This window comes from Cervus elaphus, chromosome 15 (assembly GCF_910594005.1).
Source record: "Cervus elaphus chromosome 15, mCerEla1.1, whole genome shotgun sequence".
NCBI classification, from domain to species: domain Eukaryota; kingdom Metazoa; phylum Chordata; class Mammalia; order Artiodactyla; family Cervidae; genus Cervus; species Cervus elaphus.
Genome location: NC_057829.1, coordinates 62,574,267 through 62,599,329, shown reverse-complemented (window position 1 = coordinate 62,599,329; position 25,063 = coordinate 62,574,267). Strand labels below are relative to the sequence as shown.

The window sequence follows — 25,063 nt, the reverse complement described above, 5'->3', positions numbered from 1 at the left end:
TGCTTATCGAGACTGATTTTACATGGAGCCCTCATCAATAAGAATTTGATTTATGCAACATATATTTTTTTAAATGATTTTGGATGGCATTTTGAAATTTGGGGTAAAATGACACTTGTTTTCTTTCCCTTTACCAATAAACTTTAATTGTTCTGGTTATATAAATCATGCAAACAATTCAACAAATTATAAAAGGAAGGCAACAACAACAAAATTTCTAAATAGATTATCTAAACTTCTGATAGTGACAAACTGAGGACCTAACTCTGGGAACATTCCGTATTTTTTTACAAGCTGCTTTCACAGCCTGGAATGCCTTGTCTGCTTCTGATCCTTCTTCTTCGAAGACCCAGCTTCAATCTTTATCTCCTCTTGAAGCTTTTCCCATTGACCCCATTTTGATGGTTTCTCCACTCCTTATACTACTGTATCATATACTTGGAAGCTGGATATATATCATATTTCATCAATTCTAAGATGCACATTTTAACATCTCCAATATCAGTATGCATCTTAATCATACATATTGTCACTGCTTGCCTGCATATGCATGAGACCCCAAAGCACCAGTACCAAAATCTGCAGGCATTCCACACTGGTCCAGCAGTGTGGAAGAAAATCTCAATATAAGAATACTTCTATGTAAATGAAAAGATGGCTTAAGAATCCAACAACAATGATTTTTGCTTTTTTTTATGTATTCTTTTAAGAAATGCTGTATCATCAAAGTTCTTGTTGGCACAGAAAATGGTAAGAGGATGGAAAGGCATCAATATCAATGACTAAGTCAAGAAATTATTAGAAAGAGTTGGGCTATAAACACAAAGTTTTAGGAAGCTAACCAATTTATTTCACCTACAAAATATTTCACATATCTATCAGATACATGATAAAAATTTAAGTTTAAGTCTGTGTGCCACTCTGCTGTGCTCAGTCATATCTGACTCTCTGTGACCCCATGAACTGTAGCCCACCACGTTCCTTTGTCCATGGGATTTCCCAGGCAAGAATACTGGAGTGGGTTGCCATTTCCTACTCCAGGGGATCTTCCTGATCCAGGGATCAATCTTGCATTTCATGCATCTCCTGCATTAGGAGGCAGATTCTTTACTACTGCACCACCTGGGACACCCTCTATTAATAATTAAGCCTAAAGAAGCTCTTTTGATAGGTATAAAATAAAATTCCAAAGGGTAAGCACTGTGATTTCTTTCTTACTGATACATAAAATAATGATATATTTTACAATCAATAGCATTTTCAATTTAATAAAATAGAATATTTTTTCTAGACATTTCTGAAAGTCTCATCAGCTCCACAAGACTATAACCTCCTTAACACTGTTATCCTTCTCTTTGACCCCTCACATCACCAGTATCTGAGCTGGGCACAGAATAGCTATACAGTGTCTGTTGACTGGCTGAGACCTTTAGGTAGAGGCAAAGGTTTACTGTCATGGAAAGAGCCCAGGTTAGAAAACCAGGAGATTGGGCCAACTCTGGCAGTAACCTTAGCTAGGTCAGTAATAACCTTTCTGGGGCTTAGCTGCCTTACCTATAAAGCAAGAGGTAAACATAAAATATTATGTTATAGGTCCCTTTCAATGCTAACATTCCACTTAAAAAAAAAAAAGACACGTACAGGTCTCTTAGGTTAAAGTTCCAGTTCCTAGATCTTATTCTTCAAGGCCTATAGTGTAATCCTGCCTCTGATCTTAGAAGGTAGGGAAAAAAAATTTCTGTAGATACCTGTAATCACAATTAAACATAATACACCACTTTAAACTATAGTTGTGGCTGTAACAAATTTAAATATTGGATATATCAGGAGATTACAGGGACATGGACAACAGAGACTTGACCAGAAGTTGAAGGTATAACATTACTGCAGTTGCTTCAATGTCACTATATCTATTTTCATAATTATTCATAGAATTAACCCATGCAGTCAATTCTTATTATTTAGGTTATGTTATTCAAGCCCTTTGTTTCTAGTTTTCTCTTCTACTCTTACCCTGTAGCTTCTTAACTGCTTATTAACTCACTTTCTACTGAAGAAAATAAAATTTAAAATTTATTATTTACTATAAACTTTGACAAATTAAAAGATTTGGGATTTGGCTGAAGAATAGGCTTAAGCTATATACAAAAAATAACATCTTTGAATTATCTGAACTTGATTCTATCACTGGTATTCCATTTCCACAGAAAACTGAGAGTAACAGCCAAGAATTTTTCATGTTGGTCCACAGTAATGTGAACAAATCAAAAGCTAGAATTAAAATGTTTTACCCATTTAACTTTCTGTATTTGGCAAAGAGGGAAATAACACTATTTTTAAAGTATTTTCAAACATTTTGTAAAATTTCTCATGACCCAAAGTCCAAACACATCCAAAAAGAGTTCGCTAAAAAGGTAATAAAACTACAATGTATAATATACAGCATAAGTTAGGGCTTCCATCCCTTTTCTATACTGCTTTGGGCATAAACCCTTTACAACAGTAGAAGGATAAATTTAGACTTTTTAACTTTTTAAGATTTTACACATTAAGAGTAGATAATGTCTTCAGTGGTGTTCTCGACCTACACATAAAATTATATAATATATCTAGGGCTATGCCTCCACTGACCTTATCAAGAAACCAAGGCCAGAAATGCAAACTATGACCTCATAAAATGTTTAACACAGAATAGGCAGAACGGCACTCAAGGTGCCATCTAACAATTTCTCTAGAATAGGTATCAGCAACATTTTAATATCACTGATAATCATCAGTGAGAGAAAGCCATGGCTACAGCATTGGATTAAGGCATAGTAAGAAAGAAGAAAGGGTGAAAGTGAATACGAGTACAGAAAAGGAGATGAACAAAAGGAAATAAAAAAGAAAGCTACAATAATCAGGCATGTCAGATGAACACTTACTGATCCCAGTGCCAGAGGACAACTGCAGGAGCTCTGGTTGCCTCTAATGAATAGTAATATGTGGCACATAAGTATATGGGCAGGGACCAAGTCAATATACTGAACCAACAGGGACCTGGCTCCTATTCAGGCAGTGCAAAAAGGTTAATATGGCAAACTGATGCTGGCATTCTTGGGAAGATGCCATCCAAACCCCCTGAAGAGTGAAGACACTGTAGTCGGTTAAACTTGTAGTCAAGGAAGACTGAGAAACAGGGAGACACCTCTGGATTCCCTCATCTTCCCAGCATGACTGGGACAACTAGATGGAAAGATACCACTGATAAAGTATGAAGATGAGTAGGCACACACAGAAAGATGATGATTTGGAAATGAATGGTGTTCCTTTTCTCTTTTACACGGTTATCAGTCAGTCAGTTCAGTCTCTCAGTCGTCCAACTCTTTGCGACCCCATGAATCACAGCACGCCAGGCCTCCCGGCCCATCACCAACTCCCGGAGTTTACTCAAACTCATGTCCATCGAGTCAGTGATGCCATCCAGCCATCTCATCCTCCATCGTCCCCTTCTCCTCCTGCCTCCAATCCCTCCCAGCATCAGGGTTAGGTTATACATTGTTAGTAACCGTCTATAACAAAAGAAAACTCCTACCTAAATATTTACCCCTATCTAAAAACATACCTCAAAACCAGAAATGGCCAGTGAAGGGACCAGGTGCCAGCGTCTAGCAATATCAATGTTATGCTGCTGACATCTCACTAACCCCCCTGCTAATAAGTCTGCTGAGTGATACAGGAGGCAGAAAAGGAAGTTTTATCTAGACAATAATTCCTACGTTCTGGTATCAAGATCTTAAAGGTTAAAAGAAGTCATGCCAGTATCCTTTTCTTTATCAGTTAAAAATCTCAATTTCTGGGCATCCCATACCATGGCTTTAGGAGATCATGTAATCTTTAGAGACTCATCAAGAGCTGCAGTTCTGGGAGCTAATGACTCAGGCAGATATAGAAGTTCAAAAGGTCAGGAAACTGTTTCACATACCAATGACTACCACACCCTGCTCTAGAGCATACTTTCCTACCTACCAGAAGTATTAGGCATACCTCTATGGCTAGCCATTGTCATCAAAGAAACAGGCCAGATGGGAAAAGAGCCAAAAATCTTTGGTTGGAAAGTTTTCAAGGTAAGCAGACACTTACTTTAATAAAGTACGCTTGGAACAATTGTAAATAATAAATTAGGAGTCATAGTCATCAAAAGGCTATTAATTTTCTTGGATTTGTGACATCTTTTAATAGCATTATCATTATCACACGTTTTAAAACCCAAAACACAGGAGACAACAGCTGGGAGTTGGATCCACTACTTGCACTCTCAATCCAACTTCTTTCCTGCTCTCATCTATCTTTATGCCTCAACATAGATCCCAAACGTTACCAAGCATCTCAAAAGATACCCAAACACAACACCCAGGCACTGGCTATCTTCAGCTTAAAACACCACCAACTCTGTTTTCCAGCTGTTCCCAACTTTAGTTCAAGCCAGTGTTTTCTTTGGCAATATTACTATGCCCCTCTAGAGACTTGGTTCCCTAAATTCTTTCACACCTAAACAGTGTTAAGATCTAACAACAGTTGCACACCTGAACCTCCCTCCTCCCAACACAGAAGCCATAGCCCTAAGCTACCACACAGAATCAAAACTCAAGCAGCTGCGATGTGTGAAAGCTCCTGGAGGCTAATCTGAAAGGCAGAGAGCAACTCTGCCCTACTGACTCACATTCATTCAATAAATATTTATGGAGTCCTACCATGTATAAGAAGGCTCTGTGTGTCCTATGCCCTCTTTTGTAAGAAGCTTTGTTTTGTTCTCACCTACACACACCTGTGGTCTCTCGTCTCCTTAAGCAGGCCCTTTGCCAACTTAGAACACTGCTTCCTTCCCAAGACTCAGGCCTTCTCCCAATGCTTGGGTCCTTAATAACTTCTCTATAATCACCTAACTCACTATATTATTAGTATATTTTAACCTGATTTGGGTCTAAAATCTCTGCTGAACAGTGTTTTTCTTTTTCATTATGAGCTGATGGCCCTCTCATGTTACCACACTCACATCTTGATATAATTTAAGCTTGCATGCTGCCTGTGAGCAGTGGTTCTCACTTATGTGCATGTGAATCTCGCTACAGAGTTCGCATTTCTAGTAAGTTCCCTGGTGATGCTTACACCGCTGGACCAGGGACCATACTTTGGAAACGATCACCTTGGAGAATCTGATGAAAGTTATGAAAGACTGCACTCACATACAAAATCTTGCATGCAATTTCAAAGGGTTCGTGAACGTTAATATGTAGATGCCTTTCTGCTCTATATTCTTTCTAAGAAATGTTTAAGATCTACTGTCTCCTGACTTCACAGTAAGAAGTACTAATGGTACAAATGTGCATGCAAACACCTCCCAAGAGTAAGGAGGAAGTGCTTGATATTGGAAACTCAATTCTGTCCAATGGGTTGCCCTCTTCAGTTTCACGTGTCTCTTTTATACGTGCTTGTAAACATTTTTCTGTACTTCTGGTTCAACTATCGAAAACAAAAGACTCATCATTTAGCATTTAAAACGCTCTGTGGAGTCACTCATACAAAACTATCTCATACGTGAGGAAGTGGTCTGGTAGAAAGAACATAAATACAGGATTAGGACTGTAGACTGAAATCCTGAATCTGCCTTTCTTAAAGATACAACCATTAACCTTCAATTTCCCTATGTATAAAACTGGAGATTTTATAGGGAAATGATTTTTCTCCCCTTCTGAGCAAAGGTTATATGAACTCACTATAAGGAATAAAAGGGGAAATGATTCTACTATTCAAAACCAATGATTCTTAATCATGGTAAGGAATTTAAATGCTGGATAGAGAGGGAATGTCTAAATCAAGAAAATGAAAAGACTGAACTAAATAATTTCTAAAATGCCTTTAAATCCAACATTTTGTATTTATGAACTCTACCTAGCCAGCATATTTCCTGTATGTATTCAACAATCACTTATTCTTTAACTCAGCACAAACTTAAAAAAAACCACCATACGTTCTTTTATCACATCCTTCCTTCCCTCTAGAGTGTCTAACAACATTCCAACATCCGTTGGAAGAATAAAATAAGTATGAATAATAAATTATTCTTTTCTTCAAATAGGCTGGTGTAAAATACATCTTGTCAACACAGAAAAGCCTTTTCGAATAAGTTTCCCTCTGTATTTTCTCAACAGTCAGCCAGAGCCATTAAACTCATCTTTAATCTATTCAATAAGATCTCTCAGGATTCCACTATTAAGAGATATAGTTTACCAGGAGATGTTTTGTTTCTCAAAGACCAGACATTCTTTTTGCAATCTACAATCCTATTAGTTTGTTGCAGGAACTGTTACACTGGATGTAATATGAGTGAATGGGTGACTGAACAAAAATGTCTGCTACAATTATTCCCCAAATCCTAGGTTCTATGAATTGATAAACTACCTAAGTGGCAAGCAATTTCTCCTAAAACATACCTCTTGGAGAAGACGTGGGTCCAGGCACTCACCATCATCATTGAACATAGACTCCCAGCTCTCCTCAGTAGCAGCATTTCTTTCTGTGTGAGATATATCTGTTGCTTTTGGCTCCACAGATGTTTCCTTAGATACTGATTCTATATCAGGGAAGGATACACCAAATTCCACATTCTCTGAGTCACCATCTTCTGTTTGGAACTCTTCAGCAGTCTTAAGTTCATGTAATGCCTCTGTTATATCACCAGTACCATCAAGATCACTGCCTAAGGCACTATCTGAAAATACATTTGTCCCATTTAACATACTGAGTTCAGAGTCCAAAAAAGTGTTACAATTACTACCAGTTATCTTCTTTATAGGTAAGGAGGAAGCACAATCTGACGAGCTCTCTATCAACTTTCCTGTTGACTCTGTGAAACTAGATGAAATACTCTCAGCATAGGTATCTGAGCAAGCAGTCAGGTTACTGAAATTTTCAGTGTCATTCCCACTTTCAGCTGCATGAAGAAGGGCTGTATCTGCATTCATTTCTAAACAGTCTGAGAAACTCCCTGTGTTGCTACAAGCTTCATCTGCTACTCTAACTGCAACTACACAAGGGCTGCCTACCCTTTGATCAGATATGGTATCTGTAATGTCCATTGTACATGTCCTATTGGTAATGTCACGTACACTCTCGGACTCATTATCTGTATATGTTTCATGAGCAAGGGCAGCTGTGTCAGAAGATTCGTGCTTCACACGTAACTCATCAGCAGTGCTGTCATTCTCCTCACACCCTCTAATCGTTGTTGGATCAGAAATGTCATTTGTGCTCTCTAATTTGCTGCCCATAGTCATTTGATGAGAGAGGTGACCCACAGTCTCAGGAATGGAATCCATACCTTTCTGACTCGAGACGGAGTCTATCCTATTGGCTGTATCACCAACATTCTCAGCATCCAAGTCTACGTAAGTCCGACCAATGATACCATCTGAACTGCCAGGAACAGAATCAGTAATGATGGCGCCATTGCTGTGCTTCAGCATTCCATCTAATGTTTGCATGCCTTGTTGTACAATTCCAGAATCAGAGTTTTGTTTTACTGGTGAGATCACACTCTCAGGTTTCACCACAGAATTAAAATCTCCAGGAAACTGGGATAGTATCTCCATAATCTTGGCATCAGTTTCCATTCTGTTTTCCAAATTTCTATCTTCAAATGTTTCCCCATTTAGTTCATTTCTCTTGATATCAGAGATTTCCATGTTTGTGGATGGCTTGTTTGGAACCCAAGCCTTACTGATTTCTGAACAAGATTGAGATAGAAGCAACCCATCATGTCCTATCACATCTCTGGTTTCAACCTCCAAACACTCTACCTTCTTTGGTTTAAAATGTCTTTGTAAAGGTACGCTAGGTACAATCCCAGTATTGAAGACTCTTTGCTGATGTCCTTGGGATAATACTTCTTTGGATTCTGCAGTTGCCCTCTTAGTACAAACCCTATCTTTCTTTCTTTCTTGAAGGCATGTATCTTTTTTAAATTTCGTTGAATATTTCTTTCCTTCTCTACGACTGTTCTCCTTTTTATCAGGATTAATACTTAGTCTTGGAGTCTCGCATTTGTCTTGAAAGATCTCCTTTTGGGAGAGAGAATCTTCCCTTTGTTCTTCTTTCACCACAGAGTTAGGTGGACCACAGCTTTTTCCCTCATCACCTGATTTGAGTAGTACTATACCCCTTCGAGCTTTGGGTACATAAAGTGCCATGTCAGGCCTCCTGGCTCGAACTCTGCATCTCTCTGCTTCTTGCTGCATGGCACCACCTCAATCTGCAAGAAAAAAAGACAGAATGATTCAATTACCAAAAACTAATTACAATGTATTGAACCAAGAGATTTTAAAGACGGGGCCTACTAATCCATCCTATAGAAACTCTCAAGTTCAAAGAAAGTAAAACCTGCCATAAACTAATTAATGCAATCAGGTAAGCAACTAAAGAAAGTAAATTCTAAAATAATTCATGAACCCATGGATTTTTATCTTTATAGCCTCTTTCCTCTATCTTGCTGATTTTAAGAGTAACATGAATAAGAGTAGCATGAATGTGGGCTAGAAAATGAGACAACTATCAGACTATTTTCTAGAAGATGTTGCTTGTAAATTATGATTTTTAGGAAAGAAATAGGTTGTGGGAAAGAGAAAGTCATCATTCTATTAACACTATTTAATAAAGTGACCTACTATATATTTTTCTTCCTTCCAGTAGCAAATAAATCGGTCTGGGTACAATAAAGGAGGGTGGAGGTCAAGGAATATGATGAGACAACTACTGGTTAACTCCCTGACAACCTCTACTGTGGTTGGCCAATGGAATTTAACAATCGGAAAAATTTAACAAAGGTTAAATAAAACTTTATCTACTATCTACAAAATACAGGGGAATGTACTAGACAATTTCACAGTGAGTTATTCTTTTAATCCTCAAAATAATACTGTGAAGTATATACTAGTCTGTCCAGTGCAAAAAGAGTAAGAAGATCCTACACATAGCAAAGAAACACCCATATACACTCAGAAAAGTGAGAGTGAAAGTCGCTCAGTCGCATCCAGCTCTTTGCAACCCCATGGACCGTACAGTCCGTGGAATTCTCCAGGCCAGTCTACTGGAGTGGGTAGGTAGCCTTTCCTTTCTCCAGGGGATCCTCCCAACCCAGGGATTGAAAGCAGGTCTCCTGCACTGCAGGCGGATTCTTAGAAGCATCACTGTTAATATTTTACCACATACTTTTCAAAGGAAAAAGACAACAGGAGGGAAAGACTAACAAATACTGTTCACTCTATTACAGATCTCTGACATTTCACCTGATCAGAATACTTCCTCACTGAATAAGCTCCACTTTCATGGCACGGGCTATTTTCTTTCCAGCCCAGTGACCCACCTGTCCCTTTTCTCTTTTAACATCTTAACTATCTAGCTCATCATTCTTCATGGATTTTCTACCTTTCCATCTGTGGAAGAACCTGACTTCAACATTTAACCATGCCAGGATCTTTTGAAAATGCCTACTTTTCAAAAATAGAAGTACTGAAGTATATTTCACTGGAGAGGACACCAGAGACATAGTGTAACCCAATCTCAGTTGGACAAAGCATCTGACAAAATATATCATGATGGACTATAAGATAGTGAAATATGGGTGACTAAGAACTGGTAGGTAGACTCATAGCAAAAAGTAATGATAAGGTAGAAGCAAATTCAGAGAGGGCTTTTTAATGGAGAACTGTATTACTGATACCTTTCAAAGTTCAACATTTTAAACAAAAATTTCAATGCAAACAATAAACACTTTATCAAATGTGCAGCTGATACAAAATTGACAGGATTAATAAATACCAAGAATGATAACATTATAATTTAATCATTTATATAATCAGGAATGCTATGCTGAAAACAATATTAAGACTAAGAATGAATAAATACAAAGGCTTGCTTTGGGTTAAAGAAAATCAAGCAACATAGAATGAAATATATAACTGGCACACACACACAAAAAAAAAAGATCTAAGGGCTTTTACTTCATCTACAAAGTCAATAAAAGTCAAAAGACAGTGATGTGAATGTTTAGAAAGGCAACATGGTCTAAAATACAGAGTCTAGAAAATATATGACACAAAGTGTGGTTAAAGAAACTAAAGGTATACTCTGCTCAAAAAGGTCTAAATGGAGACAGTCCGGCTACCTTTATACCTGAAGGATTGTTGTTCTACAAGGTTGGTTGCTTCTGTGCTTCTCCAGAAGTCAAGTACCAGAACTAGCTGGAAAAAATGAAAAGAAAACAAAGTATACCTCAAGATAAAAAAGAATTCTACTTTTAGAATTCTCCAGCACTATTATCAGGTAAATGAGCTCTGCCTCTAGAATAATTTAAATACAGCCTAGACAATGGATTAACACTAGAGAAAAAATTTCTATCTGTAAAGCAGATTCGCCTGTATTAATTTTAAGAGTTCTTCAAACTCTAAATTATGATTCTGTTTGTCATCCACAATAGACATATATCAAAGGCTTCAAATTTTAAATTATTTTGTGCTGCAGCAAATCGCTTTTGAAACTTAACCTTTTTTTTCTTAGTTAATGCCTATATGTTGCCGTGATGATTTTGAAAACTGAATAACAGTATAATAAATTTAAATTATTATCTATTTTCTACCAAAGCACTGAATTTGATTATGCCCTGAGCAGCGCTGTGCTGGTAAATGTTTATTTAGCAACTGGCCTTTCAAGTGTAGTTTGGGGTCCTGGGTAGTACTTTGATTTACATCAATGATGTCACCAATGTGAGTGGTGTGACTTCTTTGCTGAAGTGGATAATCATTTTTGAATGAAAGAATATATTCTCAGTTTTCTGAATTATGCACAATACAATAAATAGTTAAAGACATGGCACTTTTGTAAGTCAGCATTATCGGCACTGCTCTGTCATTTTTAAGCCTAGACAATCAATAAGCAATAAATCAAACCCTGATTTAGGCATTTGCTGATCTCTGTGGTGTAAATATGCCTATCGTGGTTAACTTCAAGCTACCAATGTGTTACCAGTGAACACTGATTTTGTTTTCCTATCTTGCCATTCATTTCTTAAAGAAAGTGGGTTAGGTGTCCTTTTAGAATTTACCACATTCTGGAGTTTGCTGCTTATACTCTTTAGCACTCCTGCTGCTAAGTCACTTCAGTCGTGTCCGACTCTGTGACCCCATAGACAACAGCCCACCAGGCTCTGCCGTCTCCGGGATTCTCCAGGCAAGAACACTGGAGTGAGTCGCCATTTCCTTCTCCAATGCATGAAAGTGAAAAGTGAAAGTGAAGTCACTCAGTCATATCCAACTCCTAGCGACCCCATGGACTGCAGCCTACCAGGCTCCTCCATCCATAGGATTTTCCAGGCAAGAGTACTGGAGTGGGGTGCCATTACCCTCTCCACTCTTTAGCACTAGTAAGTTTTTATATATAACCCTACACTTCCTAAAAAATGGTGGTTGACCTACTGACTTGATAGAATTGGGGTTTAATCTTTTTTTAGCAAGTATATGGCATACACGGTGTTACAAACTTCCTACTGCATCACATCAGAGAGCAATAATGTCTGATTATCTCCTTTTCTGTAATGTTACACACTGATCATTATTTGTATGTCTCTGAGACAACTGTATGAAGCTTTTATTTTACAATATATTTATTGTCTGAAGATATCTTTACACTGCTCCCATTCTTTAAGGTATTTGACTTCTACCGTTACTGTTCAGACATCTGTCATTAGTTTGTCACTGATTTGTAAGGATCTCTCTTTCCTCTCTGATGAGTCTCAAGATATTCTCTTACATGTTGTGTTTTCTTAGGTGTCTACTCAGTGTTTCAGTTTGTGTTTACGATTACTTTTCTACTGGGATAACATTATGCTTTTGAATTTTACCAATTCTATTTATTCAGGGCAGTACCTATGGACTCATCTTCTGTATCATTAGTTTTCTCTTCACATTCGTCTTTTTACATTACATCCTACCCAATCAGCTTTTTTTAATGACTAAAGTTTTATTGTGAAGTGCTATTTATCACCCACCCTGGCCCTGATCTCCATGGCCTTTATGTTTTTTAATAGTTTTGTTTTTCTTCTTCTATCTTTAATCATTTTTAATATTTCTATTTTATTAATATTAAGGGCTTCCCTAGTAGCTCAGTTGGTAAAGAATCCGCCTGCAATGTGGGAGACCTGGGTTCGATCCCTGGGTTCGGACGATCCCCTGGCAAAGGGAACAGTTATGCATTCCAGTATTCTGGCCTGGAGAATTCCACGGACTTTATAGTCCATGGGGTCAGAAACAGTTGACGGGACTGAGTGACTTTCACTTTCACTATAATTGTAGCATTTACTTTTAAATGAACTTTACAAGTAGTTTTAATTATTTACTAGTTCTACTTTGTGAAATTCCTGAGGATTTAATTCTGTTGCCTCTTGTGTCTCTGACTTTTGTTTAAAGTATTGTTTTCTTTTGTCATTGTTGTTGTAATTTTGGATAGTGAGCTCAACATCAGTGGGGCTTTATCCATGGGAATTCCAAACAGCCAGACTATATGCATTTCTCTATTACAGAGTGGTTCAACATTAATTTTTAAGTTTGAAGTTTTCTTAATGATGCAGTAAATACAAATATAAAACACAAACCCAGATGAGAGTAAAACAGTAAATACACAGTCTTAGGAAACTTTTCCCCCTCACTCAGAACCCAGGTGAAAACAGGCAAGCATCCTTACTTTCTTTCTGTAACTCTGAGTAAATATTTTTTCCCTAGTCTACCCTTTGAGTGAGGGTTAACACTTTGAGATGCAAGGCTTTAGGAGGTGAGCTCAGTTCCAACTCATCTCCCCCAGGCCCAATAACTCCACTCTTATTTCTCACAGGGCTATTAAAATCTAAGCCTCTTAGTTACCAAGGATATCAACATACTTAGTAAAATGAAAAATAAACAAAAACTGTACACAAAATCTAAACAGGGAAGTTCTCTTAAAATTACAGCCCATTCATATAGTGCGTTCATATTCAAAACATAATACTAAGTGAAACAAGAAAATTACAATCTTTTTTTTTCTTTTTTTGCACAAAAATGTGTGTGTGTACACATTAGTACAACCAAGTATAGGTTGTGGTTCCCAGCCCCACGCTTGACTAGCCCTTCTATCAGACAAATTACTTAGCTTCATTGTGGCAAAAGTTACTACTTTAAGCCTTGGTTTACTCAAAGTATAAAATGAAGAAAACAAAAGACTTATTTGCAGACACACTGAACAAATTAATTACATGATGCATATATGGAAATTTGCCAGTCCTGTCGAAAAGTCTCAATAAAAATTAGCTATTATTTAAATAGGCAGTCAAGTTCTTTACGTTACAAGTTTACACAGGAATCAAAAGTGCCTTGATCACTTATAAAATCCATTTCTATTTGACACTAACATCTATTGCAACTATGTATTCTGGCTTTGCCCCATCAATCACTCACTAATAGCCTAATGTTGCAAGCATCCAATAAGACAAAGTAAATACAATGCAATTCAATTGTAAAGTGAAAATACAAACACTGAAAACAATGCAGGATTTCATGAAGTCTATAAAATAATATTGAAGGAGTACTCATCTCAGAGCAAAACCCTTGGGGAATGAAGATGCAGCAAAATCAAACCAGTGAACAACTGAATAAGAGAAAAATCTAACAAGGATGATGAAAGGACAGAAATCAAGAAAAGAAATGTCAAGGGCTTAAGAAAAATCTCTTGAGAAACTGCTAACACTCTCAACAGTTTTGGTAAAACTGAAACTCGTCTAATTTACAGGATTGTTGCTGTTGTTGAATCGCTAAGTCATATATAACTCTTTGAGACCCCAGGGACTGCAGCCTGCCAGTCTCCTCTGTCCATGGGATTTCCCAGACAAAAATACTAGAGCGCGCTGCCATTTCCTTCTCCCAGGGGATCTTCCTGACACAGGGATCGAACCGCATCTCCTACACTGCAGGTGGATTCTTTACCACTGAGATACTGGGGAAGCCCAAATCTATTTGATAAATACCAAGAATATCAAAGTAAAAGGATGCTATCAGATTATCACACAATTTCAGAGAAAAAAATTATAACAACAAAGTACTAAAACTTATTCTTTGTTAATTCTAAGAATAGCACAGCTGCAATTATAACTTAAATTTTATTAAATACATGGTAAAATGTTTTCATGTCAGAAAATTGCCCCTAGCAATTATTTTCATTAATAATTATGAAATTTAGTCACCATTTTCAACAGGTCCGCTTTAAGATATATTTTCAAAGTACCAATTTTCTCATTTAACAAAGTTATCTCAAAAATATACATTCCTAATAAGGGGAGAAAGGCTATTATCTAAACTGTTAACAGTGGTTACATCTGGGAGAGCAGAACATGAGGAGAAAAGAATTAAAAACTTCTCTTTATACATTTAGCGCAGAATTGGTTGAATGTTACAATAAATGTAGTTTTCTTTGTAATTAAAAACAAAATTACTAAAACTTAAAGATATGCTATTGCTTTAGTATAACAGGCCATTACCACAAATTGGTGTAGGAGAAAGCAAAGGCAATGGAAATTGACAAACAGATTTTTACTGGACAAAATAAGTAGGAAAATGATGAATGGAGAAAAGGGCAACCTCTTTAATATATGTCATAGGATAATAAAACAGCATAGAAATTATTTGATGTTGGGAAGATAACTTCACAAATGTCGCAGAATGCTGAGAAACCTCTACTTTTTGGTCTAAGAACCACCTAGGGCTACACTGTTCAATACACTAGCCAATAGCCAAATGTAGTCGAAATTAAGATGTGCTGGCTTATAAAATGTCTCTGGATTTCAAAGACTTAGTATAGAAAATAAAAGTAAAATGTCTCATTAATATTCTTATATTGATTATATGTTTAATGATACTATTTTGTATATAACTGGTTAAATAAAAGACATTAAAGTGATTCTGTTTATTTTTGTATTTTAATGTGACTACTAGAGAATTTAAAATTGCACTTGTGGCTCACTTTTATGGTCTGTATTTTATTTCTAATGGGACCTTAATGCCAGAAGAACAAACACGGTCTTGCTTTTTTCCTCTTGTGTCTTGTCTATTTCAGATTTTTTTCACTTTCAGCAAGGAAATATAACAAACCAAGGAATCAACTAACCCATGAATCTACAGATAAGTTTATCTCTGCACAATTTAATTTCCCAAATTTCATAATGATCAAAAAATAAAGCATCAAAAGAAGTAAAGTCTACTTATGATTCATAAATCAAAAGTAAGAATGAATGGATGACACTCCTATGTGGTGAAATTTACCCTCAACAAATTTGGGAGCATTTTTTCATACATGTCTAAAACTATGAAGGGCCTAGATTCAGAATCATTTCTTTGCATATTAATAAAACAACTGCCTTTGTTTTACTGGACTATCAAGAGCATTCTTATTCTCACTGGTCTACTTAGAAGCAGACAAAACTAAGAAATGCCAATATCCTTCAGCTCAGTAGCATACATGTGCATCTGTAAAGAAATAAAAGAATCCTAAGAGTAGATTTAGAATGTTTTTAAGTAAATGTAATATACAAAATATATTAAGTGACATAGTAAACAAATAGATTTCTGAGTACTAAAATATAATTACATACTTTTAACTCCTAGCCATCCCCTCTGAAAGATTCACTATCTTTCTGGCTCTAATAGTTTGGTGAATGGTATCGCTCTCAATCTAGTAGCTCAGGCCAGAAACCTGGAAGTTGTTATCTCTGATATTTCAATTACCTACTTCTATACTGTTCATTCTACTTCTATAGTGTTTCCTGTGCTTTTCTAAAATACAAGTCAGATTTGGTTATTTCCTTGTTCAACACCCTTTGGCAGCTCTTTATCAAGCATATGCTTTCAAGAACCTTGCACAGCAGATATGGCCCTACGGCATCTGGCTCCACCGCCACCCTAAAACTGCCCAGCTGCCCGGGGTCATCTCCAGCCACTTCTGACTTCAGACTTACAGTCCATCAATTGATTCCAACTCCTGGTAGTACTAGAAACATGCCCAGCTGCATTCTCACACCTCTGTGATTTAAGATGCATTATTTTCTCAGTCAGATGACAGCCTGATAGTCTCCTACATGTCCTCACATCTCACCTAAAAGGTTAACTCCTTTAAAATTACATCATTAACTCCTTGATATGCTACATATCATAAGTTCTCACTATGATACAAACACTCTCATTTAAACAGTTACCACGTCGCTTTAGAGTTACGTATCTGCATGTCTGGCTCTCCTCTAGACAGTAATTAAGTTCCTTCAGTGTAGGTTAGTGTCTTTTTGTTCATAGCACTCTCTCTGGCACCAAATGAATACTACCTGTTATATCATGGCAAGTGAAACTTCTCAATACGCGATGTTCTCCCAACCCCTAGGTGAGACTTAGGGCCCCAATCACTTCACAAACATTTACTCAACATGTAGTTATGTGCTAAGTCCCATCTTAGACACTGGGAACACAGCAATAAACAAAATGAAGTCTGGCCTCAAGGAGCTTATACTGTAATGGTAGAGACAAAAAATAAACATTTAAATATATAATATTTGACAGTGGTAAATGTGATGGAAGAGGGACAGGAATACAGAGTGATGGGGGTGTGGCTATTTTAGAAGGCAAGACCATATAGTAAAGTGGGAGAACACTTTGAGGATTTAATACCTTAGCTGATACTTGAGTTGAGTTACAGAGTTGCAAAAATTACCTAGAAAAGAGAATTCCAGGAAAAAAAGAAAAGCAAGTGCAAAAGCTATGAGGCAGGCCAAACTTGAAAAACAGGAATAACAGGAAACAAGTGCGGTAACAGCAGAGTAAAAGGAGGCACAGAAGTCAGTAAGACATCTCAGGGCCAGAACAGAGAGAGACCTGCAGGCCAAGACAAGGTGTTTAGATTTTATTTGGACAGTGTTGGGAAATCACGGGAAGGTGTCAGCAAGAGAATGACATGATCTGACTTACCTTTGCTAAAGATTATTCTAGCAAAAATGTGAGGAACTGACAATAAGAGATAGGAACTGAGGAAGAAAACCTCTACGTCTAAAAATAGACATGCAGCATATCTAGGTTACTAACAGAGGAGGTCACAAGAAAAGGTTACTAATGATACATTCTCAAGGCAAAGCCAACAAAAACCTGATGATATGGTTGTATGGGATGTGATGGGAAGAGAGGAGCCACTTAAGAGTTTTGGTCTGATCAACCTGCATGATGACAGTTAAATTTACTAAAATAGGAAGGAAATAAGAAAAGAGGAATCAAGAGCTGTGATTTGGATACTTTAACTGTGAATGCCTGTTGGACACTGTATAGCTATTAAGGAAGCAACTGGAAATAGAAGTCTAAGCTCAGAGGAAGCATAAGAATTGAAGATAAAAATTTGGAAATCATCACCATAAAGATTCAAGCAAAGAACAGGAATAAGACTACTCAGGGAGTGACAAGAGATAGTAGGCCAGGGGAATTGAACCATGGGAACCTACAACTTTAGAGGTCAGGAAGAAGAGATGCAGCCAAGCATAGGACGTGGAGGAAAAAAACAGAAGCATGCAATTCTTTAAAAGGCAAGAGGAATCATTTGCATTAAATGTTGAAAAGTCAAGTAGTAAGAACTGAGAATTTTCCACTGGATTTGGCAGGATAGAGGTTGCTGGTGACATTGGAATAGTTTCAGTGGAGGTGGAGAGATAAATACCTAACTGGAATGAGGTGAGGAAGAATGACCCAATAGGAAAGGAGAAACAAATGATACAAATAGGGAATAGGGAGTTTAATGTAATAAAGGCATATTTATAATAGTTTTTAAATCCTCTAACAAAAAAGTTAGCAATCATAAGATTAGAAATTCTATCAATATCTGCTTTGTTATACTATTAAAAACATAAGGGGAGTATTAAGCAGAACATGATATTCTGAATTGCTCAAATATTTACCTCAGGATAGATAAGGTATCTTGAGCCTCACTATTTCATATATAAATTAAACTTACATAATCAAATTCTTTTTTTAGTTATTTTTGCCTTAGAAAGGTTTAGGATTCATTAAAGCCTATGCCAGTTCTTCAGTCATTTCAATTTAATCTAAATAAATGAATTCTACTTCTTTAGCAATGGCCAGTATATACATACATACATTTTCAGAGTTATTTCATAATCTTGTGAATGTAGCAGTAAATAATCATTTACAAACTTTTAATGAAGTGTTGCTTTTGTAGTTGTTTTAGTCGCTAAGTCACGTCCGACTCTTCTGTGACCCCATGGACTGTATGTAGCCTGCCAGGCCTCTCTGTCCATGGGGATTTTCCAGGCAAGAAAACTGGAGTGGGTTGCCATTTTCTACTTCAGGGGATCTTCCCAACCCAGGCATCAAATGTGTATCTCCTGCATTGGCAGGCAGATTCCTTATCCCTGCATCACTAGGGAAGCCCCATGAAGTATAAAACTAACCAAAAAGCAATTTTTTCCCTTAACACAAAAGCATTATGCAATAAATCTAAAAAGTGTTTTCTAAAAATCTGTGTTCTCACCTTACAGAAATAAGCACTCTAAATATCACTTGAATGACTGAAAAACCATTCCAAAACAGCATATTCAATGTCAGAAATTTTCACAGCAGGGATAGAAAACATACTCTGTTTCAACTGATTTGGAATTTTGCTTGTGGAGCAAAAGAAAAAGTAAAACATGAGTAAAAAAATTAGATTATATCACCTGGCCAGAAGTATTTAGTAAAATAATAAAATAAGGGATATACCTAATCTTTCCTCACTTTCAAGTTCCTACACTTCCAGTGTCAAGTACATTTTTACAAACAAGAAACCAAGAAATGTCCTCCCTCTGCTAACAAGCTTCATTTAAAAAAACAAAAAACCTTGATCCAAACACAACAAAGAAGCACTTGCTCGTAATACAATAACATGAAAATTTTTACTTGGACATCAAAGAAATGGTTTCGTACTTTAAAAACTATGAAGTCTGTTAATGAACCACAACTGATTCTACTGTAATTTTCTTAATGCACCCTTCCATAAATGCACTTGCACTAGTTAATACAGTGACATATTTCACACCTGAAAACAAATTTCTGCATTCACTTGGAGGTTTATTCCTACTTCTATTCAAATCAGGTTTACAAAATGTATGCTGTGATTTAAATTAACATAATAAAGACAATAATTTGTGACATTAGTGAATCAAGGCCTGCTCTTTAACATACCTGAACTGAAGAGGAAAAAAAGGTTTTAAACCAGGTAGACACTCATTTAGGGGACCTTACTCGGAAGGTAAACAGATTCATTAACAGGAAGCAAATGAGGAGTCAAACAGCTCTATTCAAACAGCTGAACTGGCCAGTTGTTGAGTGATACATCTTTTCATTGTGAAAGAATGTGGATTCTTTATTGGATTTTTATTGTTCCAGAAAAAGTAATTTTTTACAGGATTTTTATTGTTCTTGTCTCTTCCCCACCTGTCACTTCTTGCCACTCCAAGCATTTTTATTTCTTTGAGTCTAATGGATACTGTAAATTTCAGCATGCTCAAATTATATATGGAATAAAAATAAAAAGGCTTGTAAGTAAGGATCTGAGATGCTTCTTATTTGAGCAAAGTTTATGAACTTTAATATATGAACTTTATGATACCTATTTTGGCCACTTATCAGATCTTATGTAGCTTACTTGATGATGTTCAAAATAGTGACATCCTCATCAAAAGCCTCCCAACAACGCTACAATGTGAAATCGTTACCAGTCAAATTCTACAGATGAGAAAATGAGGCACAGGATGTTAAATACGTCGAAGGCCAAGGATCTAGAAAGTGCCAGATTCTAATCTAGATAATATAGCTCCAGTGTTTGTGCTCTTAACTGCGTTATGGCAAAATGAACATATCAGTGTTAAATGCCCTCCATTTTAATATCTTACAATCCTCTGGGGAAGAAAAATATTAGGAATAACTACATCCATTAGTTGATGTCTTAGAAATTGCAGGCCTTAACCATCCTCCTTTCTTTTCAAAAGCTGCTCCAAAAGACATAATGGAGCCCTGGAAGTGAAAAGCCAGAGGAACACCAGTGGGTCAACAAACCTGACCAGGAAGCTTTCAGAAGTCTAACTGGTCTAACCGTGTCTAGGATGACCCTATGCTTGTCCTATAGTGAATCCAAACCCAAGAGAGTCCATTGCCATTTGAAGACCTACTTGCCAAGGATGGTTTCAGACTGTTCCTTCTGAGACGCAGCCCTAAAGGATATCTGAACGCCTGCTGCATGTTATACATTTCAATGAATATTTTTTTAGAAAAGTTAGGTATTTTCAACTCCTGCTGCCATTTCAAACTGTTAGTTTGTCTGATTCCAATTATACCTTGAGTTCCTTGAAAGTAAGAAACATCTTATCATTTTTAAATCCTCAATGCACAATAACTGGCACATGGATGGCATTCAGTATATGTTTGGTAAAAAATCAGAATTAAAAACCAATGTTCCTAACATGAAGTACTATGAATTCAGATATCTCTGCTTAACTTGAGACTGTGAACAGATGAAAAGCATGTGTATTCTTGGTCAAAATTAAGAATTCTTTACCAATGTGTTTTTTAATTAAATTCATTTGCTATTTTCCTACTAACATAGACTCTTCTTAACTTGTATATATGACACGTGATATAAACATATTTACAGAAAGAGGCGTTATGTGCAAACTAATGGTGAGAGCAAAATCAAACTACAGCCAGATTAAAGGCCTGTCCCCTGTACCTGGCTCATTCTTAAAAACCACAATGTCCTTCCACCATTAAAGAAATGATGCTCTATGTTTTTAAGTATTATCTATTTTTACAGGTAGATATATACACAAACACACACACACACATCCCAATCACAAGAAACACTGAAAAGCACTAAGACTATGAGTATTTCTGAGATTATAAAAATCTTATTATATGTTGGATTTTAAAAACCACTGAGCAGTATCTGTCCTGCACTTAAGAAGGCAATGAGTGGAAAGCACTGTGCTAAGTGCTCATATCCGAACTATCTCATTTAACACCCCTTGAGGTATAGTTATTACCACCATTTCACAGATAAGGTCTAGGTCACACAGCTAGCTGCTAAGTAGAGGAGCCGTAACTGAAGCCAAGTTTTGACTGCTTACAACTGTCTCCCATTGTACATCCTCAACAAAACAACTCTGAATTTTCTGAATCATAGATGCCTAACTTTAATATTGTGCTAACATGCCATGTTTATTGTTAACTTCATCACTTCAAGAAGTAAAATTACCAACATGACTCCATACATATCTGCCCACCTAACCCCTGAAATCTCAAATCATAGCGTGGGCTGTTTACCACTAACTTTCCCTTTTCCGGAAATCAGACTTCGCCCCCCCTAATACCAGGAAAACCCTGTTGGCACCCACCACTCTGTTCTGTATAAAACTTGCTACAGCTATTAGGGGTGGTGGTTACTACCTTAGGTAACTCTGGAGTCTTAAAAGACTTGAATTCTCTAACACAAAAGTTCCAAAATATCCACCACACTAAATGCTGAGTAAAAATATCTGGGAAAAACAAGGAAATTGTGTGATTAAATATAGCAAGTTTCTCTCTACAAGGACCAGCTCTTTGAGAAGATCAATTATATGCTATTTTTGTTTCAAAAGAAACAAAAGAAAGCCAGTTTGCAGATTTTATTTGTTTATATACCAACAAGCTAAACATCAAAATTGAAGGTATCAAACTTTGCTCCCTGATATCTGCTGCTATACCACATTCATCTTCATATTTCCAGAGTTAAATACAATGTCTGACCCATGGAAAACACTGAAATATCGAACTAAATTTTACTTTCAAAGACTAAAAAGTAGGAAATTGTAACAAATAGAAACTTGAAGTGGTCCATTTTCAAGGCAAAGTAAGTAGCTCTGACTGGAAAAACTACTAGCAGTTGAACTTGCAAACATGACAAAGTTGAGGCCTGAACTCTTCAGATAAAGTTGGGGTTGGGGGACGGAGGTCAGACTGGATCCTAAAGAGATAGGACTCCACCCATTACCTGTGTCCCAGCTCTAAACATGCCTACGGACTAGTGGACGTGACATAGTTCATGAACCTGAAGGTTGGGAGATGTTGGGGGAAGGGATAAACTAACAAGAAAGTCTTTGTTGAAAAATGCGGATGTAAGTTGGGAAGGGAGAAAGGATAGCCTAATAAGGAAATAACGAAAACTTAGGTGCCGTCCAGAAAGATTGTACATCTCACAACACTGGGCCAATGAGGAACAGGGGGAGGGACCTGCATGTTAGGGACCGCACTGGGTTTGCCTGCCCACCAGACATCAGATCTTGCAAGACTGTCATTAAAAGCCTCGCTTTCCTTGTGCTTTGTCTCTGTCCATCCCTTGGTTTTGGGCTGGTGAGTGTGATTCTCACAGAAACGGAACCCTAGAGTTCTATCCCAAACCTCTCAAGATTATATTAGTGCCATGAAATGTTCTCTAACTTCTCATATGTCTTCAGATTCTCCCTGGATAAACTACAAATATTGAAAAGAAAACCACCTTCTCTACTCTTTAAAGCTCGCAGAGCAATTACCAGTGTTCAGGACATGCACATAGTAGGTAGGCAGGATTTCCATCAGATTTCTCAAAAAGTAACAGAAAGGCACCTTATATATACTTCTCTGCCCCATGAAAAAACATACTAGTTACTCTTCCTACTAGGAAGATTTATTTTTCATCATCTTTGGCACAAATTCTAGAATGCTATCTGCCAGGTCCCATGCCCCAGTAAATATGCATCCACAAGCAATTATGGAGATAGATAGCTTATGGGGAGGGGGCACTCTCTGGTCAGGTCCCAATGCTGGCCTGTGGTTAGGGGGAAGGGTAAGTGGGGGGAGGGTGTGGCCCTGTGATAAATCACTGCCCACTCTGCTTAGGGGTATTTATCACAGCCCGCTGCCAGGTAAATCACTGGAAAAACACCTCTTCAGTAATTAATGTGAAGTGACGGATGGACAGCCCCTGGGCCCATTAATCAGGAACATCAGCAGCCTACTGAGATTATGAATGTCAGGATGCATAAACTGCCGGTGGATCAATAGGCCCAGGAATTCATCCAAGGCTCTCATTTCCGAGGCATCTCCGGTACATTAGGCTCCCTTGACCCTTCCCCCAATCTAAAATAAAGAGCTAAGGCTTCAGAACAAAGAACAGGAGCCGAGGTCTGAAGTGACCACTGCAAGAAAACAGTCAGGAAACCTGGCCACGGCTAGGGAAGCACCAGGACAGGGTGAGCACAGAGCCATACTGAACAAGAGGCTCTCAGAAGGCTTGGTGCCCTGGAAAAGCAGGAGAACCAGGAAGACAACAAGTAACATTCAATACTCAGAGCCTGATTATCCACTTTAGGGACAGTCCACCTGCTTGCTTCTTATCTTTGACCCATTTTCCTGCCCACATTTACTTTCCTTCCATGTTGGCACCACTATACAGAGTAGAGAGAAATTAGCAATTTCTGCTCTATAACAACCTAGGTAAAAAATGCCAATTTTAGAGAAAAAAGAATCTAGATAAAATAAAATCACTGAATTATCCTTGAATTTAATTTAGCCTCATCCCTCATTGCCAAGACAAATGGGGAATTGCCAGCAGAAGTTCCTACAGTGTTTACAATTGAGAAAAAGGTGGTCTTCCTGATTCATTGGCATTTACAAAGCCTTCTGCCAATATACAATATGGGTTAAAGACTAAGCTGTGTGGTCAGATTCTAGAGTAATTAAATCAGCCCTTAATTCTATTTCTTCTCCAAGTCAAACAAAAAATTCTCATCAAAAGAGTCTGCTCACCTTGTAAAACAGTACTGGACCTGAAAGAGAATTACTGTTTGCTCATCACCCGAGGTTTAGTCGAATTATGTACAGGAGATTCGGCTGGGCTTCAGCCTCGCACTGAACACACTCTGGGCTGGCAGTGACGGGAAGGAGACGGCCGCGCTGCCGCCACATCCCGCCAAACCCCAGTGCTGGGCTTTGTGGTCAGGCTCAGGCCAGGGCTGCAATCGCTGGTTAGAAAGTGTCTCAGAGTTACAGCTGCCTGTTCCGCTAAATCTCATTTCATACTACTGATGGATGGATGGACAGATGGCTGCTTGGTGAAAGCAGTATTATCAGGCAGCTTCTATGGAGCCTCTGAATGATGGATAGCCCTCCTTCTACTTTCTCCAAACCACCATCGATCCAAGCCATATTTCAGCGGTCAGAAGCCCAGTAATATTAAGACACACAATCAGGTTAAGTTACTTGCAGTGTAAACCTCTAGAACAGAAATTCTAACACCTTTGCTTTGCTGTCAGGAACCAGGCTGAAAATGTTACAGTCCATTCTTTCTAGCTGCTAACCCAATGAATTCCAACAGCGCAAAGCCCAAAGGGAACAGCTGGGCTCTGTTCCTAGGAGCACTTGAAAAGCTAGCTTGCCTGCCAAATTTTTTACTAGCCAGTTCTGTGAAATGAACTCTGCAGTTATAGTGAGCAAATCTGTCGATATGTGTATCCAGTGGAATGTGAAGCTATTAGAAGCATGTAAACTATATAGAGTTTGTCAGTGATACCCTCACTAGACTTAAGTGTGAGCACCTTAGATATGCCAAGAAGATATGACCACCAACATCAAGGAAGGTGATTAAAACCAGGATAGACTGAAACTTTGTATTTGCATATAATCCTAAAATGCTGTTTCTATATGGTTTTCCTGGCTGGCTTCTACTCTCTTGTATACATATCAAATCATAAGTACTAATCCTTGCCTGTTTTCACAAGCACACTTCTGCATCCACTTGTCTGTCACCTTCTAGACACTCATTTCTGCTTGTTTATTTGGATTACGTGCCCCCTTTGTTACTTCCATGTTATCTTGTGCTCTCAGACTCATACAACTGGACTCTATCAAAATTATTTCCA

The 25,063-nt window shown here is 37.6% G+C and overlaps 1 protein-coding gene across 11 annotated transcripts in view; it reads right to left on the bottom strand.

The window, feature by feature from the left end:
- Positions 1–25,063, bottom strand: part of R3HCC1L (R3H domain and coiled-coil containing 1 like) — a 65,415-nt gene that overhangs the window by 19,740 nt on the left and 20,612 nt on the right. For 6 of the 11 annotated variants that reach the window (XM_043925301.1, XM_043925305.1, XM_043925303.1 and 3 more), the window contains one exon: positions 6,474–8,290. In XM_043925301.1, coding sequence (XP_043781236.1) covers positions 6,474–8,276 — 1,803 coding nt within the window. In that variant the 5' untranslated portion in view covers positions 8,277–8,290. Of the gene's footprint in view, positions 1–6,473; positions 8,291–10,201; positions 10,278–25,063 lie in introns of those variants that run through there. The other 5 variants (XM_043925310.1, XM_043925308.1, XM_043925309.1 and 2 more) reach the window with 4 other exon arrangements.